At 40.6% G+C, this 20,824-nt stretch overlaps 1 protein-coding gene across 1 annotated transcript in view; it reads left to right on the forward strand.

Annotated features, from left to right (window-relative positions):
* cops8 (COP9 signalosome subunit 8) overlaps window positions 1-15,588 on the forward strand; it is a 58,619-nt gene extending 43,031 nt beyond the window's left edge. The window contains exons 4-7 of the mRNA XM_072578753.1: window positions 2,250-2,382; window positions 8,080-8,187; window positions 14,578-14,640; window positions 15,315-15,588. Of these exons, the coding sequence (XP_072434854.1) occupies window positions 2,250-2,382; window positions 8,080-8,187; window positions 14,578-14,640; window positions 15,315-15,394 (384 nt within the window). The 3' untranslated portion in view covers window positions 15,395-15,588. The remainder of the gene's footprint in view (window positions 1-2,249; window positions 2,383-8,079; window positions 8,188-14,577; window positions 14,641-15,314) is intronic.
* The last annotated feature ends 5,236 nt before the right edge of the window (window positions 15,589-20,824 follow it).

A 20,824-nucleotide genomic window follows, 5' to 3' on the forward strand; every position in this document is an offset into this window, starting at 1 on the left:
TGTATTGCAGCAATTTAAGTACTACAAGACAATTTAGCACAGCCAATCCACCTAATCTGCATATCTTTGGAATGTGGGAGGAAATCTGAGCACCTGATGGAAACACATGCAAACCAGGCGAGAACATGAAATGTCAACCATTCGCCCAAAGCTGGCATTGACCCCAGGTTCTTGGTCCTGTGAGGCAGCAGTGCTAATCACTGAGCCACCATGCCACTCTGAGCATGCACTTCTTCAGAGAATTGCTCTCCTACATAGTTTCCATCTCGAACATCACCGTTGGTTTGTCTTTTGTCATAGGACGTGTATGATTGTGCAACATTAAATCTATTGTTACTGGCTTGTTGTCTTCACTGATATTATTTGCTGTCCAACTTTCGTCACGGTTTGGCTGGGATGACAATATTGACAGCAATTTATTCATGTTTCCAATACAGGCTAATCTCTAACTCTTAGCAATTTATAATCGAATATTGATGAAATGTGCAAAGCCATCGGGTTGCGCTGGGAAATGCTGTGAAATCTTTGTCTTCTGTTTCAGTACAAAATGATTTCACTTTATAAACATGTTACTACCATTCACTGCTGGCTTTGAAATTTGAAGCACCTAATTATTTATTTTTTCTCTCAGGGCTAAGGTTCTGATCGACCTGAGAGAAAAATAATGTATTTGTTATTGATTATTTTACCACTTCATTTTCCAACTGTGGTCACATTGCTAAACTTTTCTCCATTTGTAAGTTTAATCTTGGGCATGTGCCTAGTTTGCTTTCAGACCTTCTTTGAATCTCTAATGTAGCTGTCATTTATTGTGAATTCCTGGCTGCTACACAGTTGTCTGCTCTAGAGTCTCAATTTTGAAGTTTGAACAGGGTTCTATCTGTTCTTTTCATGGTAGTGTTACCATATTACAGGGTGGAATTCCATGTACCACTGAGGTGATAGCCTTGATAATGAATGTTAACATACACAGATGTGAGGAATTGAAGAATCATCAACAATGATGTGCTGTTCAATGAATGAGAATGCTGGTTCCAAGGCAAAATTGGTTTCAATAATGAGCAGGTTGTAAGAAGAAAGTGTTTGACTTTGAAACCAAAGAAAATCCAATGTTCATCTAATACATGTAACCTGAAGAAGTATCTAAGTTATTATGGAAAGAGGCAGAGAGTAAAGTCTTGAAAGGTTGTTGATGCAAAACTAGGTAGAAATATTGGCCACAATGAGGACACAGAGGCCACAAAAGAATATAGACATTAAATGAGTTGACGACAAGGTTGTACATGGATTATAATGTGGAAGTAAGAGGTTTTTCACTTAGTACCCCACTAGAGGCTACCCAGTCTGATTTGTTTTATTTATAATTTCTTTAAATACAGTGGAAAACTGCAATATCTTTTAAAAAGGTATGCAGTTTGTAGATGTTGACTTTCAGGGAGACTTTATCTACAGGGAACACACACAGCATACGGGAACACCAAGCAATTAGAAAGGCAAGTTAATGGTATGTTAGTCTTTATTGTCAGAGGATTAAAATACAAGATTAAAGAAGTTTGCTCCTGCTCCTAAATCATATGCTCATATCTGGAGTCCCAGAGATCCTTGTCAGGCCTATTAAACTGCCTATCTTAATGCTTAATACTTGGCCGTCCCTGTGGTCAATCTAAGCTACATCGGTGATTAAAGGGATGGCTCCAGCAACTATCCCCCAGACCATAAGAACAAAGATCCTACCATTCTGGGATGGTTTCTGCAGCAAACCACGGAATTTTTTAATTGATGCTAACTGCCTTGGGAACAAATATCAAGGCTAATGCACAGAACTCAGGTCTGACTTCAAGCATCAGTTATTTTCTGTAGCTATCTGAGCCACTGTCGGATGCCAGAAAGAATTAACTGTTGCAGTAACCCATGTTCTAATGATAGGCTGCAATGGTGAGTTTTCCCATCATTTCTAATGGAGCATTAGCTTAGAATCATCATACTTTCAAAGTATCCTTCCTGAATTGGTGAGAGGCATTTAAGTACAAAATGTGGTCATTTTAATTCATCCCTAACGTTGGTCAGTGCAGTACCTGTTATTTCATAACCCGTCAACTTGTGGAGTGGCTTCATGCAATACTGTCAATCTCAAACAACTTCTCAACTTGACAAGGTTTCAGGCCAACTTACTTTCCCAATTATCGCAAACAAAGCACTCCACGATATGTCACCTTGGTATTTATTTTTGTCCTTTGCTTATGTTGCAGGCTAATCCTGAGCTTGGTGCAATTTGGTCTGTGGGACAGCGTATTTGGCAAAGGGATTTTCCTGGCATTTACACTGTCATAAGCTCTCATCAATGGTCCGACACCATCCAGCCTATCATGGAGGAATTGAGAGGTGAGATCCTTGTCATTGCTTCAGAATTGAAATGTTTTCAGCAGGGACTAGGAGATGAGAAATTTAAGGAAGGAGGAAATGTGCATTCCACTGAGGAAGGATAGAGAATATGAAGTCTATAAACTGAACTTTGATACAGCCGGCTCTGCTATAATGCACGTTTCTTCAACGCGAATTGGCTACAATGCGATTGAAGAATTTAGACCATTATTTGTAGAACGTAAACTTTGCTTACTTGACTAGCTATTCTGGTCCCCTTGGTTTAAATGATGCTGCTATTATGCCATGCAGGAACAGAACTACCACGTTATATCAGAACAGACTGTAGTTTTAATTTTGCATATCAGATCTGGTTTTGTGGAACCAAAAAAGAAAATAACTGCTCAATGTTTTGTTGAATCATGGGTGATTCCTGGCAGTTTGTGGAATGACTTCATGTTGTGCTGTTAGTGGACTTATAATGTAGAGTAGCTTTTGTGTGGGATGTGGACTGGATAAAAACAGAGTAGGAGAAGGCCCTTTGAGCCTGTTCTGCCATTCATTGCTATCATGGCTGATCATCCAACTCCATAACCTACTCCTGTTATTCCCCCATATGTATTGATCCCTTTAGCCCTAAGTGCTCTATCCAACTCTTTCTTGAAATCATGCAATATTTTGGGCTCTTAAAGTAAATGCAAGAACTGCAGGTTCTGGTGATCTGAAAACAGAAATAGAAAGTACTGGAGAAACTCAAAAGGTCCAACAGCATCTGTGGAGAGAAAGCAGAGCGAACATTTCAGTGACCCTTCAGACTAGAAGTAGCTAGGAAAAGGCTGGTTACATATATATTGAGGATGGATGTGGGTGGTAAATGAGGGCCAAGAGGATCCTATCAGTGTTATGGGAGGGAAGAGAAGAGGTGAGGACAGAAGTGCTGGAAGTGGATTGGACCCAGTTGAGAGCTCTCAACCGAAGTGCTGGGGAATCCTTGATTGAGGAAAAAGGTGGACATTTCTGAGACAGAAGGTAGTGTCATCAGAACAGATGTGAGAAAAATGGGGAAATTGGAAGAATGAAATGGAGTCCTTACATAAAATGAACTTTGAAGATGTATAGTGCAGGTGACTTTGAAACTCAACAGGTTTATAATGCATATTGGTGGCCAACCTATCCCCAGAAATGGAAACAGCGATGTCCAGGAAGGGAAGTGTCAGATGGACCAGGTGAAGGTGAGAGCAGGGTGGAAATCGGAAGTGACATTGACCAATTTTTCCAAATCTGTATGAGAGAGGGAAGCAGCACCGATGATGTCGTTGATGTGCCAAAGAAAGATTTGTGGGGAGGATTTTACGTACCCATTCGACCATAACTGGGGTCCACACCAGTACCCATGGCCACATGTTTGATATGTGGAAAGAGACAGGAATTAAAGAAGAGATTGTTCAAAGTTAGGGCGAACTCAGCAAGGTGGGCACAGGTGATGGTCAGTGGGTTCGGTTTAGGTCTTTTCCCCAGGAAAATGTAAAGAGACCAATCCTGATTGTGTGTGTGTGTGTGTGTGTGTGTGTGTGTGTGTGTGTGTGTGTGTGTGTGTGTGGCATGTAAAGAGTGTGCTTTGGTAGCAAATTCCATAGGCGCTCACTCTGGGTGAAGAAATTTCTCCTCATCTCTGACTGAAATTGCCCTATCCTGAATCTTTAGCTGTGACCTCTTGTCCTGGACTCCCCCACTCTTGGGAACATCTAACATGTCTAGTCCTGTTAGAATTTCAGACCTTTCTATAAAGGAAGTGGTGCTGCTCAGTTATTCCTCTGTACAATGCGAGATGGATCCAACATTGCTTGAGGTGGACTTATGTTATGGAGGCGATCGCATGCTGGTGGGGGAAGTTCGGGTGCTGCAGAGTGCCTGATCCACTGCTGGGAGTGGGTTTGATGTGCTGTAGAATGGCTGATAAGCTGTACGGGCTGGGTGTGGTGTGTTGAAGAGTGGCTGATGCGTTGCTGGGAATGGGCTTGCTGTGCAATCAAATGGAACTGAAGGTGTGAATCATCAATATAAGCAAATGCTGTAGAAATTTGTGTAGAGATTCACAACGAGAAATGTTTAGGCCAGAAATGTCTTATCATTTGATGCTATCAATTAGCATTTAATAGATCTTCCAAGGGAAATGCTAGCTGTATTTTATTCTTAATCCCTAGAGTTAATGAAACTAAACTGTCATTTTGTATCACAACTGGTAGGTATATGTGCTTTTGTTGCAGTTACATAATTCAGTCTCTCTTCATCTCCCTCTTCCCCTGCCCCGGCCACCGTCCTACACACTCCCTCCTTGCCCTTAAAGTAAACCATGTGTTTGTTCTGCTTAGTGTTGTATTAGCTTAGTCCGGAGTTTTTGAGGAAATTCCATCATTTTTTTCTAATACTTTAAATGCAATCTGAAGTGACTAAATATACTCTAGCCGTAATGAATGATTTCCATATCTTTGCATAATGTTTACTCACACTCTGGTTACATCTCCAACAACTGACAGCATGATGTGCTGAAAGTAAAGTACCAAAAAAAAACTTACTCATGCTGATTTTCCACCCCTTGTTATTTAATTGATTTGTTTGCTCCCTTCCTTGTGAGATTCTGATCATCTAGTGTAGTTTTTCAGCCATTGGGGACATGTAAGTCAAACATGTAAACTCAACACGCACGTAATGTCTTGCACCACCTGTTGAAAACCATGACCTATTTCTGTGTTTAGTGACCCCAGAGCATGCACGTTGTGCGCTACTTAAATTTGTGTTTGGTTTAAAAATCCATCGCATTATCCCTCCCCCGTTGCCATTTCCCCTCCACAATCGTCATTCCCCTCACTCAATTTTGCACTTCATCCCAACACATATGCAATGCAGCCTTTATGTCATGTTGCATTGGGTCTGGATTTGTGCACGTGTGCATTTCCAGACAGCAAGCAGTTGCCTGTACTTGGGGTGTGGTCAGACATTGCCTTATCGCCTAGGTGTTTTACCACCTTCTTGTTTGAGGAGAGTGTCGTGTTTTGTTAAAATCTCAGGATGCTGTTAACTGTACAAGTTCCATTGACTTTATGGTCTGTATGTTGAGTGGTCTTGGATAAATATGTCTCCATATAACCTTTGCCTCCTGGATCATTTTGGATCACTTTTGAGAGTGGAGAGAAATTCCCCAGAAAATTTTATTTTTCAAAATTGTTTCGAGGTTTATTTCCATGCGTGTCGGTTGGTTAGTGATAGGTGTCAAAAATTGTAACAAAAATTGCAATGTGGAACTAGCTTGATGATTCATTTAGTTTTCATTTTGTTTTAAACTTGTATATAGCCTCCCGGGTTATCCCCAGGTTTTCTTCTCTCTATAATTCAAGTCCAGCTGCCAACATAATTTGGGTGTTGTGGCCACCAGACTGCAGGCCAGAATGTTTGAATTTCATGATGCAACCAGACTGAATGTCTCCTCTAGTGCGTGTTTGACCTAGAGTCTATGCCAAGGATTCGGGCATGAGCCCTTCTTCAGGATTCCTGAAGAGCTCATGCCCAAAACGTCGATTCTCCTGCTCCTTGGATGCAGCCTGACCTGCTGCGCATTTCCAGCAACGCATTTTCAGCTCTGATCTGCAGTCCTCACTTTCTTCTATGTCAAGGGTTGACATGTTTTATGGAGTGCACAAGTATGCATCAAGCAGTCAAAGGTTATCACATAAGTGTAGGTTTTAGTTTAAACAGGGTAGTGCAACCATTTGAGTCCTGTTTCAGGTCCATACTTCTAATTTTGACAGTTTGTTGCACAGGTCACCACCACCTCCGGCCTGAGATAATAAATGTGGCCTTGCTCATGTCACTCACACCAAAGAAACTAATGCAGCACCTTCGCTGACCTCTTTGGGCATATTAATTCAAGATGAATTCATCAGTCCAGGGCTGAGGGAGTACTTCACTGTGGGAAGTGTCCTATTTAAAGTCTATTAAATCACAGCAGATTAAAAACAAAAGACATAAAAGATCCTGTAGCATCAAAAAAATTCAACTAGCTCAAGGAAGAGTGAGGGAGTTAAACATGGTGTCTTGATCATTGTTTACCTCCCTCTGTGTCAAGAAAACATGGATTATCTGATCAACATCATTGTTCTAGTTGTGGGAGAGTGCTGTGTGCAAATTGGCTGCCATGTTTACTGTTAAAAAGTACTTTATTGGCTGTAAACTGCTTAGGTCCTGAGAATATAAATGGCATTATATAAATTCAAGCCCATGTTTGTTTGATCTAAGCAATATTGGAAGTTTAACTGATTAAAAAAAAAATTAAATGTGCTTTGGCGAAGGTATGAGAACAGCTAAAAGTCAAACCTTTTGTTTTGTGTCCTCTCAACTGTGTCCCAAAAATGACAATACCTGATCTGTGCTGATTTTCTATATTTGAGGAAACAAAAGCTTTAGTATTCAGCTACATAAACTGTTAGCACATTCCAAACAAAAGTAGATTTAATCTTTAAACTCATTTTGTAGTTCATCTAACACAACTATTATTTCATTAAAAATTCAACTCTTTCAAAAGAATGATTCAATTTGTAACACTGAAGAGTTGTACCTCATGTTGAGTTTTATTTCTGTTGATTCCAACAGAAAAGCTTTATTAGGAAAGACATCCATATTTTTAAATCAGTTAGCTATGTTGACCAGAGACCTGTTTCTGCAAACTCCTGTCCACTCTGTAAATCTTTAATGTTGAATATACCCTAATTTAAAAGCTGCATTATAAATTTATAGGTATTTTCTAACTAATCTGTTCAGACATGTTATTACACTCCTCTGAAGCAGATGGGACTTGAACCTGAGTCTCCTGGCTCAGGTGCGGGCATTACCACTGCACCACAAGAGCTCTGCCATTGTAAATGTACATAAAGACTAAATTACAATAGTACAGTACTAAAGTTTTTATTTGAGAGATGCAGGTCACTTGCATACTACATGTAAGTTTGCATGCATTTCATGCAAATGCTGTTGTGAGAGAAGCCTTTGAGATATGTTAGATTTTCTCGTGTGACATTTAAGTATACTAATGTTGGCAATAGTGCATACCATCTGCAAGTTGCATTGGCTCTTGCCAAAGACTTTTTGACAGCACTTTTCAAACCCACAATCTTTATCACCTGGAAAGACACGGGCAGTAAATCCTTGAAAAGCACCATCTGAAAGTTTCCCTGCAAGTCTCTCACTATCCTGAGTTTGGAACTGACAGTGTGCCTTCATTGTCGGTCGACATCAGCATTGTGGGTGCACCCATGCCCCAGGGACTACAGTGGCTCAAGAATAGAGCTCATTGCCACCTGCCCTAGGCTAATTAGAAACGTGCAATAAACACTAGTCTACCCAGTAATTTGAACATGCCATGAATGAATTTCTTCTAAAAAAAGAAAGAACTATTGTTCTCAGATGGATCTGTTCATTCTGTTGATCAGCAATGGAATGAACACAGAGTCTACCTCTGGACATTGTGATGATAATGAAACGAAAGAATCAGTCACTCCTTTCAAAGCCTTCCCAAGTATTTTTCACTTGAGTGGATGTTATGACGTTTGCGTAACATTTCTTTGGTGTTTTACATTCATAGGATCTTTTTTTAAAAGGTGGGCAGTCTAGATTGAAGCTGATTATGCAAGTTTCACAACTGTTCAATCAATTTTATTTTTGAAGATGCTACAAGACGACGTGCCTTTGGTCTTGTTGCCCAAGCGTACACATCAATTAGTGCTGACGATCTTGCTGCTTTTGTGGGACTTCCTGTGGAAGATGCTGTTAAAGGTAGTGTTTTTGCTAGTATCTCAGATTACCAAGTATTTTGTATTGGTTATTTTGGATTTGCAGCTTATTGCGAACTCCAGTTTTATAAGAACTTTGGCATATGTCTGGGCTCTCTCCCTAAATATCGTGTGATAGGTTCAGTGTTTTAAATTATTTAAGTGTAAACATTTAAGCTCTAGATGTTTTGTATTAACAATGTTTATTTAATATAAGTTGTTTATCAAATGTAACTTTCTGTTAAGGATATAATTAAATCATATAATGATCATCATAAATACACATTGGACTATTTGACCCATTGAACCTCCTCTACTGTTCAGTAAGATCATGGCTGATCTGATTGTGGCCACAACTCCACTTTTCTGCCTTCCTGCCCAACCTGTTGGTCCTGTTGGTCAAAAATCTGACTAACTCAACCTTGAATATCTATATTGACTCAAACTCTGCTGCTCTTTGTAGAAGGAATTCCAAAATCTAATAATCTCCTGAGAGAAAAACTCCTCTACAACTCTGCCCTAAAGGGAGCAATCTCTTATTTTAAAATAAGTCCCCTAGTTCTCGATTCCGTCATGAGAAACACCCTTGAAGCACCTACCATGTCAAGCCCCCTAATATTTTATCTGTTTAAATAAACTAACTCCAATAAATATACACATGATATGCTTAACTATTCTTGATAAGGCAACCTTTGCATTCTGGAATTAGCCAGGTGAAACTTCTTTGAATTGCCTCATTGCTACATGTACAGGAATTGTCACCAATTTCAGGAGCTTGAGCAGTGACTACAGTGTATCTGCAAGGCTGAGAACTGATGGATTGTTTCTTCACGGAGGTGGTCCCATTGCAGCCCAGGAACATGGAGTAGAAAGGGAATTGGTAACTACCAGGCTGTCCAGGAGAATCAGAGTTTGTAGTTTGCGTCGGTTCCAACAATTTGGAAAGTAGGAGTGATGAGGGCTATAAAACAGCATAAAAAATGCACATTGAGTCTGCATTGACAATGGCTACCACTAACGGTGTGCTAATCCCAATTTCCTGCACTCGTCCCATTTAAATATTTTTTAAAGATTGTAAGGAAGGAGATTGAAAGGCAGGACCTCTGAAGTGGAATCTTTGGATTATTTCCATTCCCAAGTGCTGATGAGCATTATTGGGAAAAAAAAGAGAATAGAGTGGTTGAACCCATAGCTAAAGCAATGGTATACCGAGGGACGAGTCAAATTTCTGAGACAAATGAATCTGTTCTGGGATAGGTCAGACCTCAGCAAAATGGATGGATGTATCTCAGCCTGACTGCAACAAACATCTTTCCAGGGAGGTTTGCTAGTACTGATGAAGCAGGTTAAAACGAGATTGGCAGGGGGTTGGTAACTTGAGAGGGGGCTCAGATTCAAGGCAAATCAAAATTGGTAAAAAGGGAGTAGAAAAGTAGAAAGCTAAAATAAGATCAGAATAAAGAATGCTAAAACAAAGTGTTACAGGCGCACTACCTGAATACTTGTAACATTGGCAAAAAAAGTTGTTAATTAAAGGCCACCAAACTGCGGTGGTAATGTTGGACATGGTATAAATCAGAAAATTTGACATGCAAGTGATCTGGGTAATAGACTGGTAATAGGTGACTTAAGTTTACTTGTGCACTGGGGTAAACAAATTAGCACAGATGCTGTGGGGGTGAAATACTGGCCTGTATGAGATGGGTTTCTGGAGAGATACATTGGGGAACTAGTAGAGATTGAGCTATTTTGAATGTAGAGTTATATAGTGAGATAAAGAGAGTGTGGATGCATCAGTGGTTACCTTTCAACATTCCATAGCTTTGAAAGAATGCTTTCTCTGGATTGGAAAGTAATTTTAACTCTGCTATTTAAGAAAGGAGGATGATGGAGAATGTTAGACTTTATATTATAAAGGATGCGAATACTGGGCATTTACTTTGAAAATAATGCTAAAATTGGGCAGAGTAAATGTGGATTTATGAAAGGGATATCATGTTTAACAAATTCATTAGACTTATTTTTTGAGGGTGTTACCTGTGGCCCTTGATAGAGGGTAACCATCGTTGTACGTATTTGCATTTTCAAAAAGCTTTTAATGAGGTTCCACAGAGCATATGGAATTGGGAAAAATGTATATGTATAGATCTTGAATTGGTTAACAGATAGAAAGCAGAGTACAAATAACTCATTCTTGTGATGGTGAACTGTTATAAGTGCAGTACTGCAAGTGTCAGTGCTAAATCCACAACTTCACAATCTACAGAAATTATTTGGATGTAGGGGCCAATTGCAATCTTGTTGCTAACCCCTAACTGGATGTGGGCAACGTTCACTGTAAGCTGAGCAGCCACTGGGAAGCTCTGTGCACGTTGATTGGTGTGCCCATTTGTAACCTCTAGTTCTGGAAGTTGCTACCATGCTGGTGGCAAGAAAAATTAAAGGGGATATTAGTTATGAGAAGAGTACAGAGGGTTCAAGCTATTGAATGCGTTCGAGCATAGCAGATGGAATAACTGAAGTTACTCACTTCTGTGGAAAAACAGAAATGTGGAATGTTTCTTAAATGGTGAAAGGTCAGGGAATGTGGAGATGCTCAATGAGATTCAGGTGTTTGTGTTCATGAGTTACTTCACTTTCACATGAAGGCAAATGATATGTTGATTCCTATTAGAATGGGATTTGAATAATGGAAAAAAAGCATCTTGGTGCAGTTGTATAGAGATTTGGTGAGACTTAACCAAAAGTATTGCGTCTAGTTTTGATCCCTATATCTAAGAATAAACAGAGAAAATGCAGTGGAGGTTCACCAGCTAGAACCCTGGGGGATGGAATTGTCTCATGAGGAAAGATTGAAGAGACTGGGTTATATTTCCTATAATCTTCATGTTCATTGTATCTCAGAGCTTTTATAGAGCGTGACGAGGGAACATTGATAAAGTCTGGCTTTTTAAGACTATGATAGGGAGGAATTTCTTCACTCTCATCACGGTGCCAATGCTTCAATGTTTCCCTCCTGGTTGCATCATTTTGAGGTGCTAGATTAGTTTGAAACTTATCCCATTAAAGTCGTACATCATGAGGAAGGGAATCCTCAATGTGCAGGTGGTACTTTGTTTCCACAGGGTGGTCACATCAATCCTACTACATCACACAGTTGCATCTGTAACAGATAGATTAGTGATGATGAATTCAAGCAGGTTTTGCCTCTTATTCTCCCCACAGCACCTGCTGCAGACCCAGTCTAGCCATTATGTCCTTTGGGCTCAGCTTGCTAAGCCAGCTCTCTCAGTAGAGCCACTCTTAGTGATGGGCAATGAAGAATGCCAAGAATATCAAGTCCTGACCCAGAGTACATGCTGTGCCCTTGACATCCTCAGTATTTCTTCCAGCTGGTGTTCAACATGGAGTATGATTCCTCAGCCAAAGGAAGCGGGCAGCAGGAGATTTACTTACCCTATTTGATCCAATGACTACAGACTCTAAGAAGCCTCACAGCAATGTTCAGGAGTCCCAGACTAACACTCTCCTGACTGTATATCGCTGTGGCATCATCTCGAGTGAACCTGTCCTGCCAGTGGAACCAGATATACCCAGGGATGGTGAATTCTAAAACATAGTCTCACTCTCAAAATCATAATTTACATGGTCAGGTTTTACTAACCTGTTGGACATGTCTGGCAAATCTCCCCAGATGTTGGTAAGGAGGACTCTGCAGGGTCAGTGTAGCTGAGTTTGGTGTCTTTTCATTCCCTTTTCTTAGACTTCGTGGCAGTTTGATACTATAGAGTGGCCTTTTAGGTTCATTCAAAGGCCATTTAGGAGTCAGCCAAAATTCTGTGGGCCTGAAGTCGCATGTGGTCTGTCCAGGAAAGGCTGGTAGATTTCCTTTCCGAAAGATCAGGGAATTTGGGTGGGGTATTTTCATAAAAATTGGCAATGTTTCATGGTAGCCATTAGACAGTTGTGGTGGGATTTGACCTCTTACCGCTAGGCCATTAGCCTGAGCCTGGGAATTTCTAGACCGCTACCTTTCCTCAACTGGGACACCGACTGAATATCTCCACACTTCAGTTCCTGTGTGTTGTAGTTTCTAGATTCCTTTCTTGGACCCCGCGTTTCTTTTTATAAAATGCCAGAGCACCCCCTCCTCATTCCTGCACCAAATTCACTAATTTCAGCACTTGGCTCACTTCACTAGCCATCATGAAACTTACTTGAGTTAAAATCAAGTTACAGTTCAGTTTTTTTCAAGATAATTGTTTAGGTGTAGATTGGAGCTGGTTTTCAACTCAAGTGTATGTAGCTATAAGGTAACTGTTCCGTGGTTTGTGGATTTTCAACTCTGCAAACTAATTCTGAAGTAGTGTACTGTGAGCTAGATTGTGAGGCATAAAATCAAGCTGTGCCAGATAAGTGGTCTCTGGGTTTGTAGAGTTTGAGACTTTTATAAAAACTACAGTACCTCAGGCCAAATGTGGCATTACGTGAAATGTTGGTGCAAGCAGTATGTCATGTCCATGCAGGGGAACATGAGGGTCTGGAAATTAGGCAGTGTTAATTAAATTATTCAACACCAGAATTTAGATTTTATTGAGCTGTGACCATTTAGCGCTTGTAGATGTTTTAAAAGCTATTAATTTTAAATGTATGGGAATTGCTCATTTACTCGTAATACAACATAATTTTCAGGCTTAATTACAGGAATTTTGATTTCTTGTTACAATTCATCAGTACGATGTTGAAACCATGTAATCCTTTACCTTAGGCTATTATCAGATTATGCAATTGCACAACTCCAGATTTTGTTCTGATTTGCTTTTATAAATCTTAGCTTCTCATTCAGATGAACAGCCTTTCCTTGTTCCATCTTCCTTGTTCCCTGTCTCATAAACTCCCTTCTCTCTCTGCCCTCTGCTCCCACCCCTCCCACTCTCTTTCCCCCTTCCACTCTTGCCTGCTTGAATTCCCTGGGCTTCCCCTTCATCCATTCTCTCTGCTTCTACTCTCCTCCCTGTTTGTCAATGCAAGGAAAGTTCTTGCGCAGCCAAGCGGAGAAGGATTGCATAGAAATCATTGCCAGTCTTCTCCAGAGCTTCACTTATGTTCCCCCTCCAGCGACCTAAGTGAGGAGCCCTGCAGCTGAGCAAAACGGTCTGTTAGTAGTCATTTTTCTGAGCAAGGTATCCGTTTCTCTAGGAATCTGCAGCACAATATTGCTGATAGAGTCCAGGATTTGATTTCCATTGGACCACTTGCTTTGGGTGGGTGCTATTTGAGAACAGTCCTCAAGTCAGTTTTTACCCGTTAGCGTTATTGGAGGCACATTACGTGTGTTAGTCCCCAGTGAACTAATGGAAGCATGGAAACCTAGTTGGCAGGAGAGTTATATTAAGGGTGGTCTCATTGATATTGAGAGTCTGGACTTTCAAAAGATGTTTGATAAAGTGGGCTCATTAACAAAATTGAAACCTGAAGATTAAAGGGTCATTGGTAGTGTGGATGAAAAGGTTTCTGGACCCAAAAAAAAAGCTTTAATTGGTTGTGCTTCAAACTTGAAGGAAACTGCATATTGCAAATCCCCAACCCCCTGCTATTTGTTGAAACATTTCAGGATCTTTAGATTTGCTAATAGAAACAAAGTAAGTATAAAAGTGACAATGTTATGTTGACTCTTTATTCACTTGCAGTCTTCATGGACTCAAGACACTAAATGGCTGACTCCTATGTTATAATTGTTCTGTGTATAATAGAACATAAGAAAGTACAAAGCAGAACAGGCCCTTCGGCCCACGATGTTATGCCGAGGATTATTTTTAATCTAAAATAAAATAACCTAACCTACGCACCCCTCAATTCACTGCAGTCCTTGTGCACGTCCAGCAGTTGCTTAAATGTCCCTAATGACACTGTTTCCGCCACCACTGCTGGCATCGCATTCCATGCATTCACAGCTGTCTGCATAAAGAACCTACCTCTGACGTCACCTCTATACCTTCCTCCTAATACCTTAAAATGATGACCTCTCATGCCAGTCAATCCTGCCCTGGGGAAAAGTCTCTTGGCTATTGATTCTATCCAAGCCTCTCCATTACCTTGTATACCTTGATCAGGTCGCCTCTGTTCTTCCTTCTCTCCAGAGAGAAAAGTCTGAGTTTAGTCAATCTCTCTTCGAAAGACAAGCCCTCCAGTCCAGGCAGCGTCCTGGTAAACCTTCTTTGCATCCTGTCCAAAGCCCCTCTATCTTTCCTATAACATGTAGGAACAACTGGAACTAAATTATATGTTTGAGACGTTTAAAACACAATACAGTTGCTTATAAAAATGTCCTTTTTTATGGTATTTTTCCATCTGTCTAGTGTTCAATCTAGTTTCCCTTCTATTCTACTTGCAGCTGTATTAGAACAGGGGTGGCAGGCAGATCCATCCACACGAATGGTTGTACCCAAAAAGGCAGGTAGGTGGTGCTGTTGCTCAACTTTTTAAAAAGCATGTTGCAGTGTAAAAAAACTCACCTTTCAGCGAACGGAAAGATTTCTTTCAACTTTGCATGTAAATCATTTTCCCCTAAAGCAAGCTTTGACAGAAATCGTCTGGTTTAGCTTAAAAAGCCTTTTAAGTTCCATCTGCATCTGATTGCATCTCCAAACAGCATTTTTTTTGTTTGCCTTGCTTCCTGGAGTCACATTTCATGGGTTGGCTGTAAAGAAATCCAATGAGAAAGCCACTGTCTCCAGTTTACATAGTGACTGTAGTGCAACTTTTGAAAGTAGCCTTCTATCAAATGGTTTTAATTGTATTGATGGATTTTATTTCTGCATCCATGTGAGTGCAGTTGACCAGATGTTTTGCATGTGTAATTAAATTAATGATTGCTTCGGGATACTTTCCCCCAGGATAAAGCAAAACAAATGACAACCAACATGGAAGTCAAAGGAACTTTGTGCTTGATTTGCCTTTTCCCATTTATCCTGAGCATCTGCTGCTCCGTGAGCTTGGACTATTTAAGCTGAACACCTGGGGGAGAAAAAAATGTCCTATTGCATTAATTTAAACCACACATTGATGCGAATATTACGATTTACAATGTGTAAGGTGATTCATTTGCTTTTCTCTTTGTAATTTTTACAGAGCCTCCCCCAGTACCACAGATTCCTAATGAACAACAGTTGGCCAGACTGACTGACTACGTGGCCTTCCTTGAGAACTGACAAACTACCACCAAGTGAGAGAGGGAGAGACAAAACTCAGGCTGTCAGTTTCTTGTTCTGCGAATGACAGAGACCAGCGGAATTTTGCTGTCTGCTAGCTTTGACTAAAAGGAGACTTTTAAAGCTGTTCTTGAATGTTCGTGTAAATATCAATGTTACTAAATTAAAAAGAAAACCCTCTCCAGGGACATCTAGTATTTTCCACAAAGTATTTTTATTTTACTCTCACTGACCTTCGGAAAAGTCAACTGAATTCCACCCACATTATGGATCCTAAAACATCCTGCTTTGCTTTGAGTTTATCCAGTGATTTTGGACTGTTTATTCATTAGCAAACATAAGTCTGCATAACGCAGCTGTGCACAGGATCTTTTGTTAGTTTCCTTTCTTCAGGCAGTTTGAGCTTTTAGCAATGTACAATAGTAATTCGTAAGGGTTGTCTTTTCCGTGGCTGTTAGCATTGGTTTCGGGGTAATATGTTTCCCTGAACACTAATGAGTGGGCCTTAAGTTCGGGGAAAAGAAATCAAGAGTTGAGTTCTGATTTATATCTTTGGTGAAGGTGTTAAAGGGAATGCAGAAATGATTCATGGGAATGCTAGCAGAGTTGTGAAACTTAATTTGTGTACTTAGATTAAAGAAACAGGAATTATTTTCTTTAGACAAGAAAAGATTTGGAGGAGATTCTTTAACGGTATTCAAATTTGCGAATTTGAAAGCTCTTACTGGTGGCAGGACAGAGAACAGGGGCCACGGTTTTAAGCTAATTGGCGTAAGAAGCGAGGAGGACATGAGTAAAAAAAACATTTTCATGAAGTGAGTGGTTAGAATCAGGAATGCACTTCCTGAGAGTTTGCTGGAGGCAGGTTGAGTCAAAGTATTCAGGAAGGGAATAGAATTGTTATCTGAAAAGGAAGAAAAAGCAAGGCTGCAGGGAGAAGGCTGGGAATGGCACAAGATAAATCGTTGTTATGGTGCTGGGTCTGTTTTGTGATTAGCCATAGGTTGTGTGTGCATAAATGAAGCTTAAATCTTAAAGGGAGGTAGTATTGAAATGTTACTTCAAAATGTGTAAGAAATGTGATTGAAACAAAAGCAAGGTACTGCAGGCGTTCAAAATCTGAAATAAAATAGAGAATGCTGGAAGTATTCAGGTTAGGCATAATCTTGTGGTGAGAGAAACAGAATTACTGTTTCAGTTTAATGAACTCTCATTGGACAATGTTGGAGGAGACAAGGTCATATTCTCCATTGAGAGCACTGGAATGTGAACAACAAGCCCCAAATCTTTGAATCATACAAAAATGCTATAGCAATGAACACTCCACTCCCAGTTTAGAATGAATTAGGGCACCATTGATGTCGTTGGAGGCATTTGGGCGGTTTAAACAAAAGAGGATGACAATAAAACCCAGATAATAGAACCCAGAAACCAAGCCATCTATACACTGGAAAAATGGAGTAAGGTTGGCAATGCAGTAGACGTGGCGAGTAAACCATTGCATTCTATATCTGAATGAGGAACTTCCCTGGTGAGATTTATATGTTGTTTTGCTAAAGAGATGGGGCTGTTATTGTATGTTCAAAAAGAATTAGGGGCTATATTGTTATAGACATCACTCACAGTGCACTGTTCAGTGTGCTGGGCAACATTATACCAGTCCTTCATCCACCTGGAGAGCTGCAAGAACTACACTCCCTGAAACCCCAACATTTTAGTCTATAAGTCATAGTCACGGAAGCAGACCTTTCAGTCCAACTTGTCCATGCTGACCAGATATCCAAACCTAATCTAGTCCCATTTGCCTGCACTTGGTCCATATCTGTCTAAAACCTTCCTATTCACAGATCCATCCAGATGCCTTTTAAATGCTGTAATTGTACCAGCCTCCACCACTTCCTCTGACAGCTCATTCTATACACACACCACGCTCTGCATGACGACGTTTGTTGGATCCCTTTTATATCTTTCCCCTCTCGCCCTAAACCTATGCCCTGCAGTTCTGGACTCCCCGACCCCAGGGAAAAGACTTTGCCCCTAATGATTTTATAAAACAGCCCCAGCTTATTCAGCCCCTCCCTATATTTCACATCCTTCAACCTGGCAACATCCTTGTAAGTCTTTTCTGAACCCTTTCAAGTTTCACAACATCCTTCCGATAGGAAAGAGATCAGAATTGCACACAATATTCCAAAGATGGCCTGATCAACGTCCTGGACAGCCACAACATGTCTCAACTCCTGTATTCAATGCACTGACCAATGAAGGAAAGCATACCAAACGTCTTCACTATCCTATCTATCTGCGACTACTTTCAAGGAACGATGAGCCTGCACTCCAAGGTCTTTGTTCAGCAACAAAGGTTCCCTAGGACCTTTCAGATAGCTGGGAGCCACAAGTCATTCTTTTGCCATTCATATATTTACAGAATATCTTCAGCAAATAAAATCAATGAAAATCCAAAATAAAATCTGTGCTGTATTCATCTGTCACTCTATAGCAAGAACCATTAAAACATCTCGGGAGCATTGTTGTAGCTTTACTTTCAAATTGGGTGTGGTGTGGGGCTAGGGAACCAGTTTAATAATTTGTCTACATTAAGGTGAGGAATGTCAACACTTGTGACAAATCTACACTCAAAATGGAATTGGACAAGTTATTGGGAAATGTTTTGTGACCATTGATTATCATTTAGATTAGATTCTCTACAGTGTGGAAACAGGCCCTTCGACCCAACCAGTCCACACCTGACCCTCCGAAGAGTAACTCACCCAGACCTATTTCCCTCTGACTAATGCACCTAACACTATGGGCGATTTAGCATAGCCAATTCACCTGACCTGCACATCTTTGAACTGTGGGAGGAAACCAGAGCACCCAGAGGAAACCCACGCAGACACGGGGGGAATGTGCAAACTTTACAGACAGTTGACCAAGGCTGGGATTGAACCTGAGACGCTGGTACTGTGAGGCAGCAGTGCTAACCACTGAGCTGCACCAAAGGGCATTTGGCACATATTCGTAAAGGGTGGATTGTATCTGATTAACTTATTGCTTCCTTTCAGAAATTAACACTCAACACCGATATTAGATGTAGTAGGCATGGATTTTACCAAGAACTTTGACACGGTCCCATGTGATTAGTCAAAGTTTTAAAAACACATGGATCAAAGGAAAAATAGTCCATTGTCTAAAATTAGTTCAGTGGCAGAAAGCAAAGAATACATGTAATCGTAAGAATGATACAAGTATTTTTCTGACTGGAAAGCTGTGTTTAGTGGGGTTCTGCAGCCTTAGCATTGAATCCCTTTACTTTTTGTGGTTTATGTCAATAATTTAGACTCTAATGTAAGGGATGATTAGGAGGTTTGCACATGGCCATGTGGTTAATGACATAGAAAGCTTAGATTATAAGTTTGCTCGCTGTTGCAAACTTATAATCTAAATTTTCAGATGTTGCATCACCATGCTAGGTAACATCGTCAGTGAGCCTCTGGTGAAGCGCTGGTTTTCTGTTCTGCTTTCTATTTATTTGTCTTAGTCTGTTGCGGTGGGTGATATCATTTCCGGTTCTTTACTTAGAGGTTGGTAACTGGGGTCCAAATCGATGTGTCTGTTGCTGGAGTTCTGGTTTGAATGCCAGGCCTCTAGGAATTTTCATGCATGTCTCTGTTTAGCCAATCCTAGGATGGATGTGTTGGCCCAGTCGAGGGGGTGTCCTTCTTTGTCCGTATGTAAGGATGTTACCCAGCGTGTAATGACAAAACATCAGAGAACAAACCTACCCCTAGCTCACCGAGCAAACTTATAAGCTGAACCTCAACCTGAGCTACCAATCTTCTCAAAAATCGCATGTAGAAATCTGTTCACTGTAGGGAGCTATCAATGTTTAGGTCAATTGAAAAGAATTCAAACCAAAAGTGCACCAGTGCATTTAGGGAAGAAAAACAAGGCAGAGATAACACAGTAAATAGGGTACTGAGAAGTGAGGAGCAGCAGAACTTGAGTGCATGTTCACAGATCCATAATGTTACCAGGATAGGTGGGTAAACTGACTTAGAAGGCATATTGAATACTTCATTGGCTAAAGTGCACAGTTTAAGAGCCAAGGTGATTAGGGTAGACCCCTATGAAATACAATTTACACCACAGCTTGATTACTGCTGTGTACAGTTCCAGTCATGACATTCCAGAAGGGTTGGGAGCCCTGAGAGAGGATACAGAGGTTCATGACGATGTTGCCAAGAATAAAGAACTTTGCTCTTTAGGATAGGCTGGTTTGCTGGAATAGGGGAGACTGCAAAGAAATTGAATTTTACAAAATTGGGCTGAAGTGGGATGGGTAAGAAGGATCTAAAAGTCTATCAATAACCAAAGTTTGTTGAGTCTTAGAGCTATACAGGACAGACCACCTATTGGGTCCAACTCCTCCACGCCAACCACCTATTCTAAATAAATCTAGTCCGAAATGCCAGCATTTGGCCCGTTTCTTCTCAACCCTTCCTATTTGTTTACCCATTCAGGAGCCTTTTATACTAGTTTCCACCACTTCCTCTGGTACCTCATTCCATATACACACCCTCTGCATGAAAAAAATTGTCCCCTTATAAAGTTTTACCCTCTCTCCTTAAACCTATACCTTCTAATTTTGGGCCCCCACCCCCACCCACATTCCCACCCCAAGGAAACGACCTTGTCTATTTACCCTATCCATATCTCTTCATGATTTTATAAACCTCTAAGGTCACACCTCAATTCTGATACTCCAGTGAAATAGCCCCAGTCTATTCAGCCTTTCCCTATCACCCAACCCCTCTGACCCTCTCAATATCCTTGTCAATCTTTTCTGAACCCTTTCAATTTTCACAACATCCTTCCTATAGCAGGGAGACAGGAATTGTGCGCAGTATTCCAATAGTGGCCTAACAAATGTCTTGTACAGCTGCAGCATGACCTCCCAACTTCTATACTCCATGCACTGACCAATAAAGGCAAGCATACCAAACACTATCCTATCTACTTGTGACTCAACTTTCAAGTAACTATGAACCTGCACTCCAAGGTTTTTTTTTCAGCAACACCCTCAGGACGTTACCTTAATTGTATAAGTCCTGCATGGATTTGCCTTTCCAAAATCCTGCACCTCCCATTTATCTAAATTAAACTCCATCCGCCACTCCTCATTGGCCCATCTGATCAAGTCCCGTTGTACTCCGAGGTAACCACCTTCGATGTCCATTACGCCTCCAATTTTGGTGTTATCTGCAAACTTACTAACCATACCTCCTTCCAAATCATTTTGTATAAATGATGAAAAGCAGTGGAGCTCAGCACTGATCTTTGTGACCCACCGCTGGTCACAGGCCTATCGTCTGAAAAGCAACCCTACTCCACATATTTAATGTAATTGGAAGAAGAATTAGAGGGAAG

The sequence above is a fragment of the Chiloscyllium punctatum genome, chromosome 10, assembly GCF_047496795.1.
Source record: "Chiloscyllium punctatum isolate Juve2018m chromosome 10, sChiPun1.3, whole genome shotgun sequence".
Lineage (NCBI taxonomy): Eukaryota > Metazoa > Chordata > Chondrichthyes > Orectolobiformes > Hemiscylliidae > Chiloscyllium > Chiloscyllium punctatum.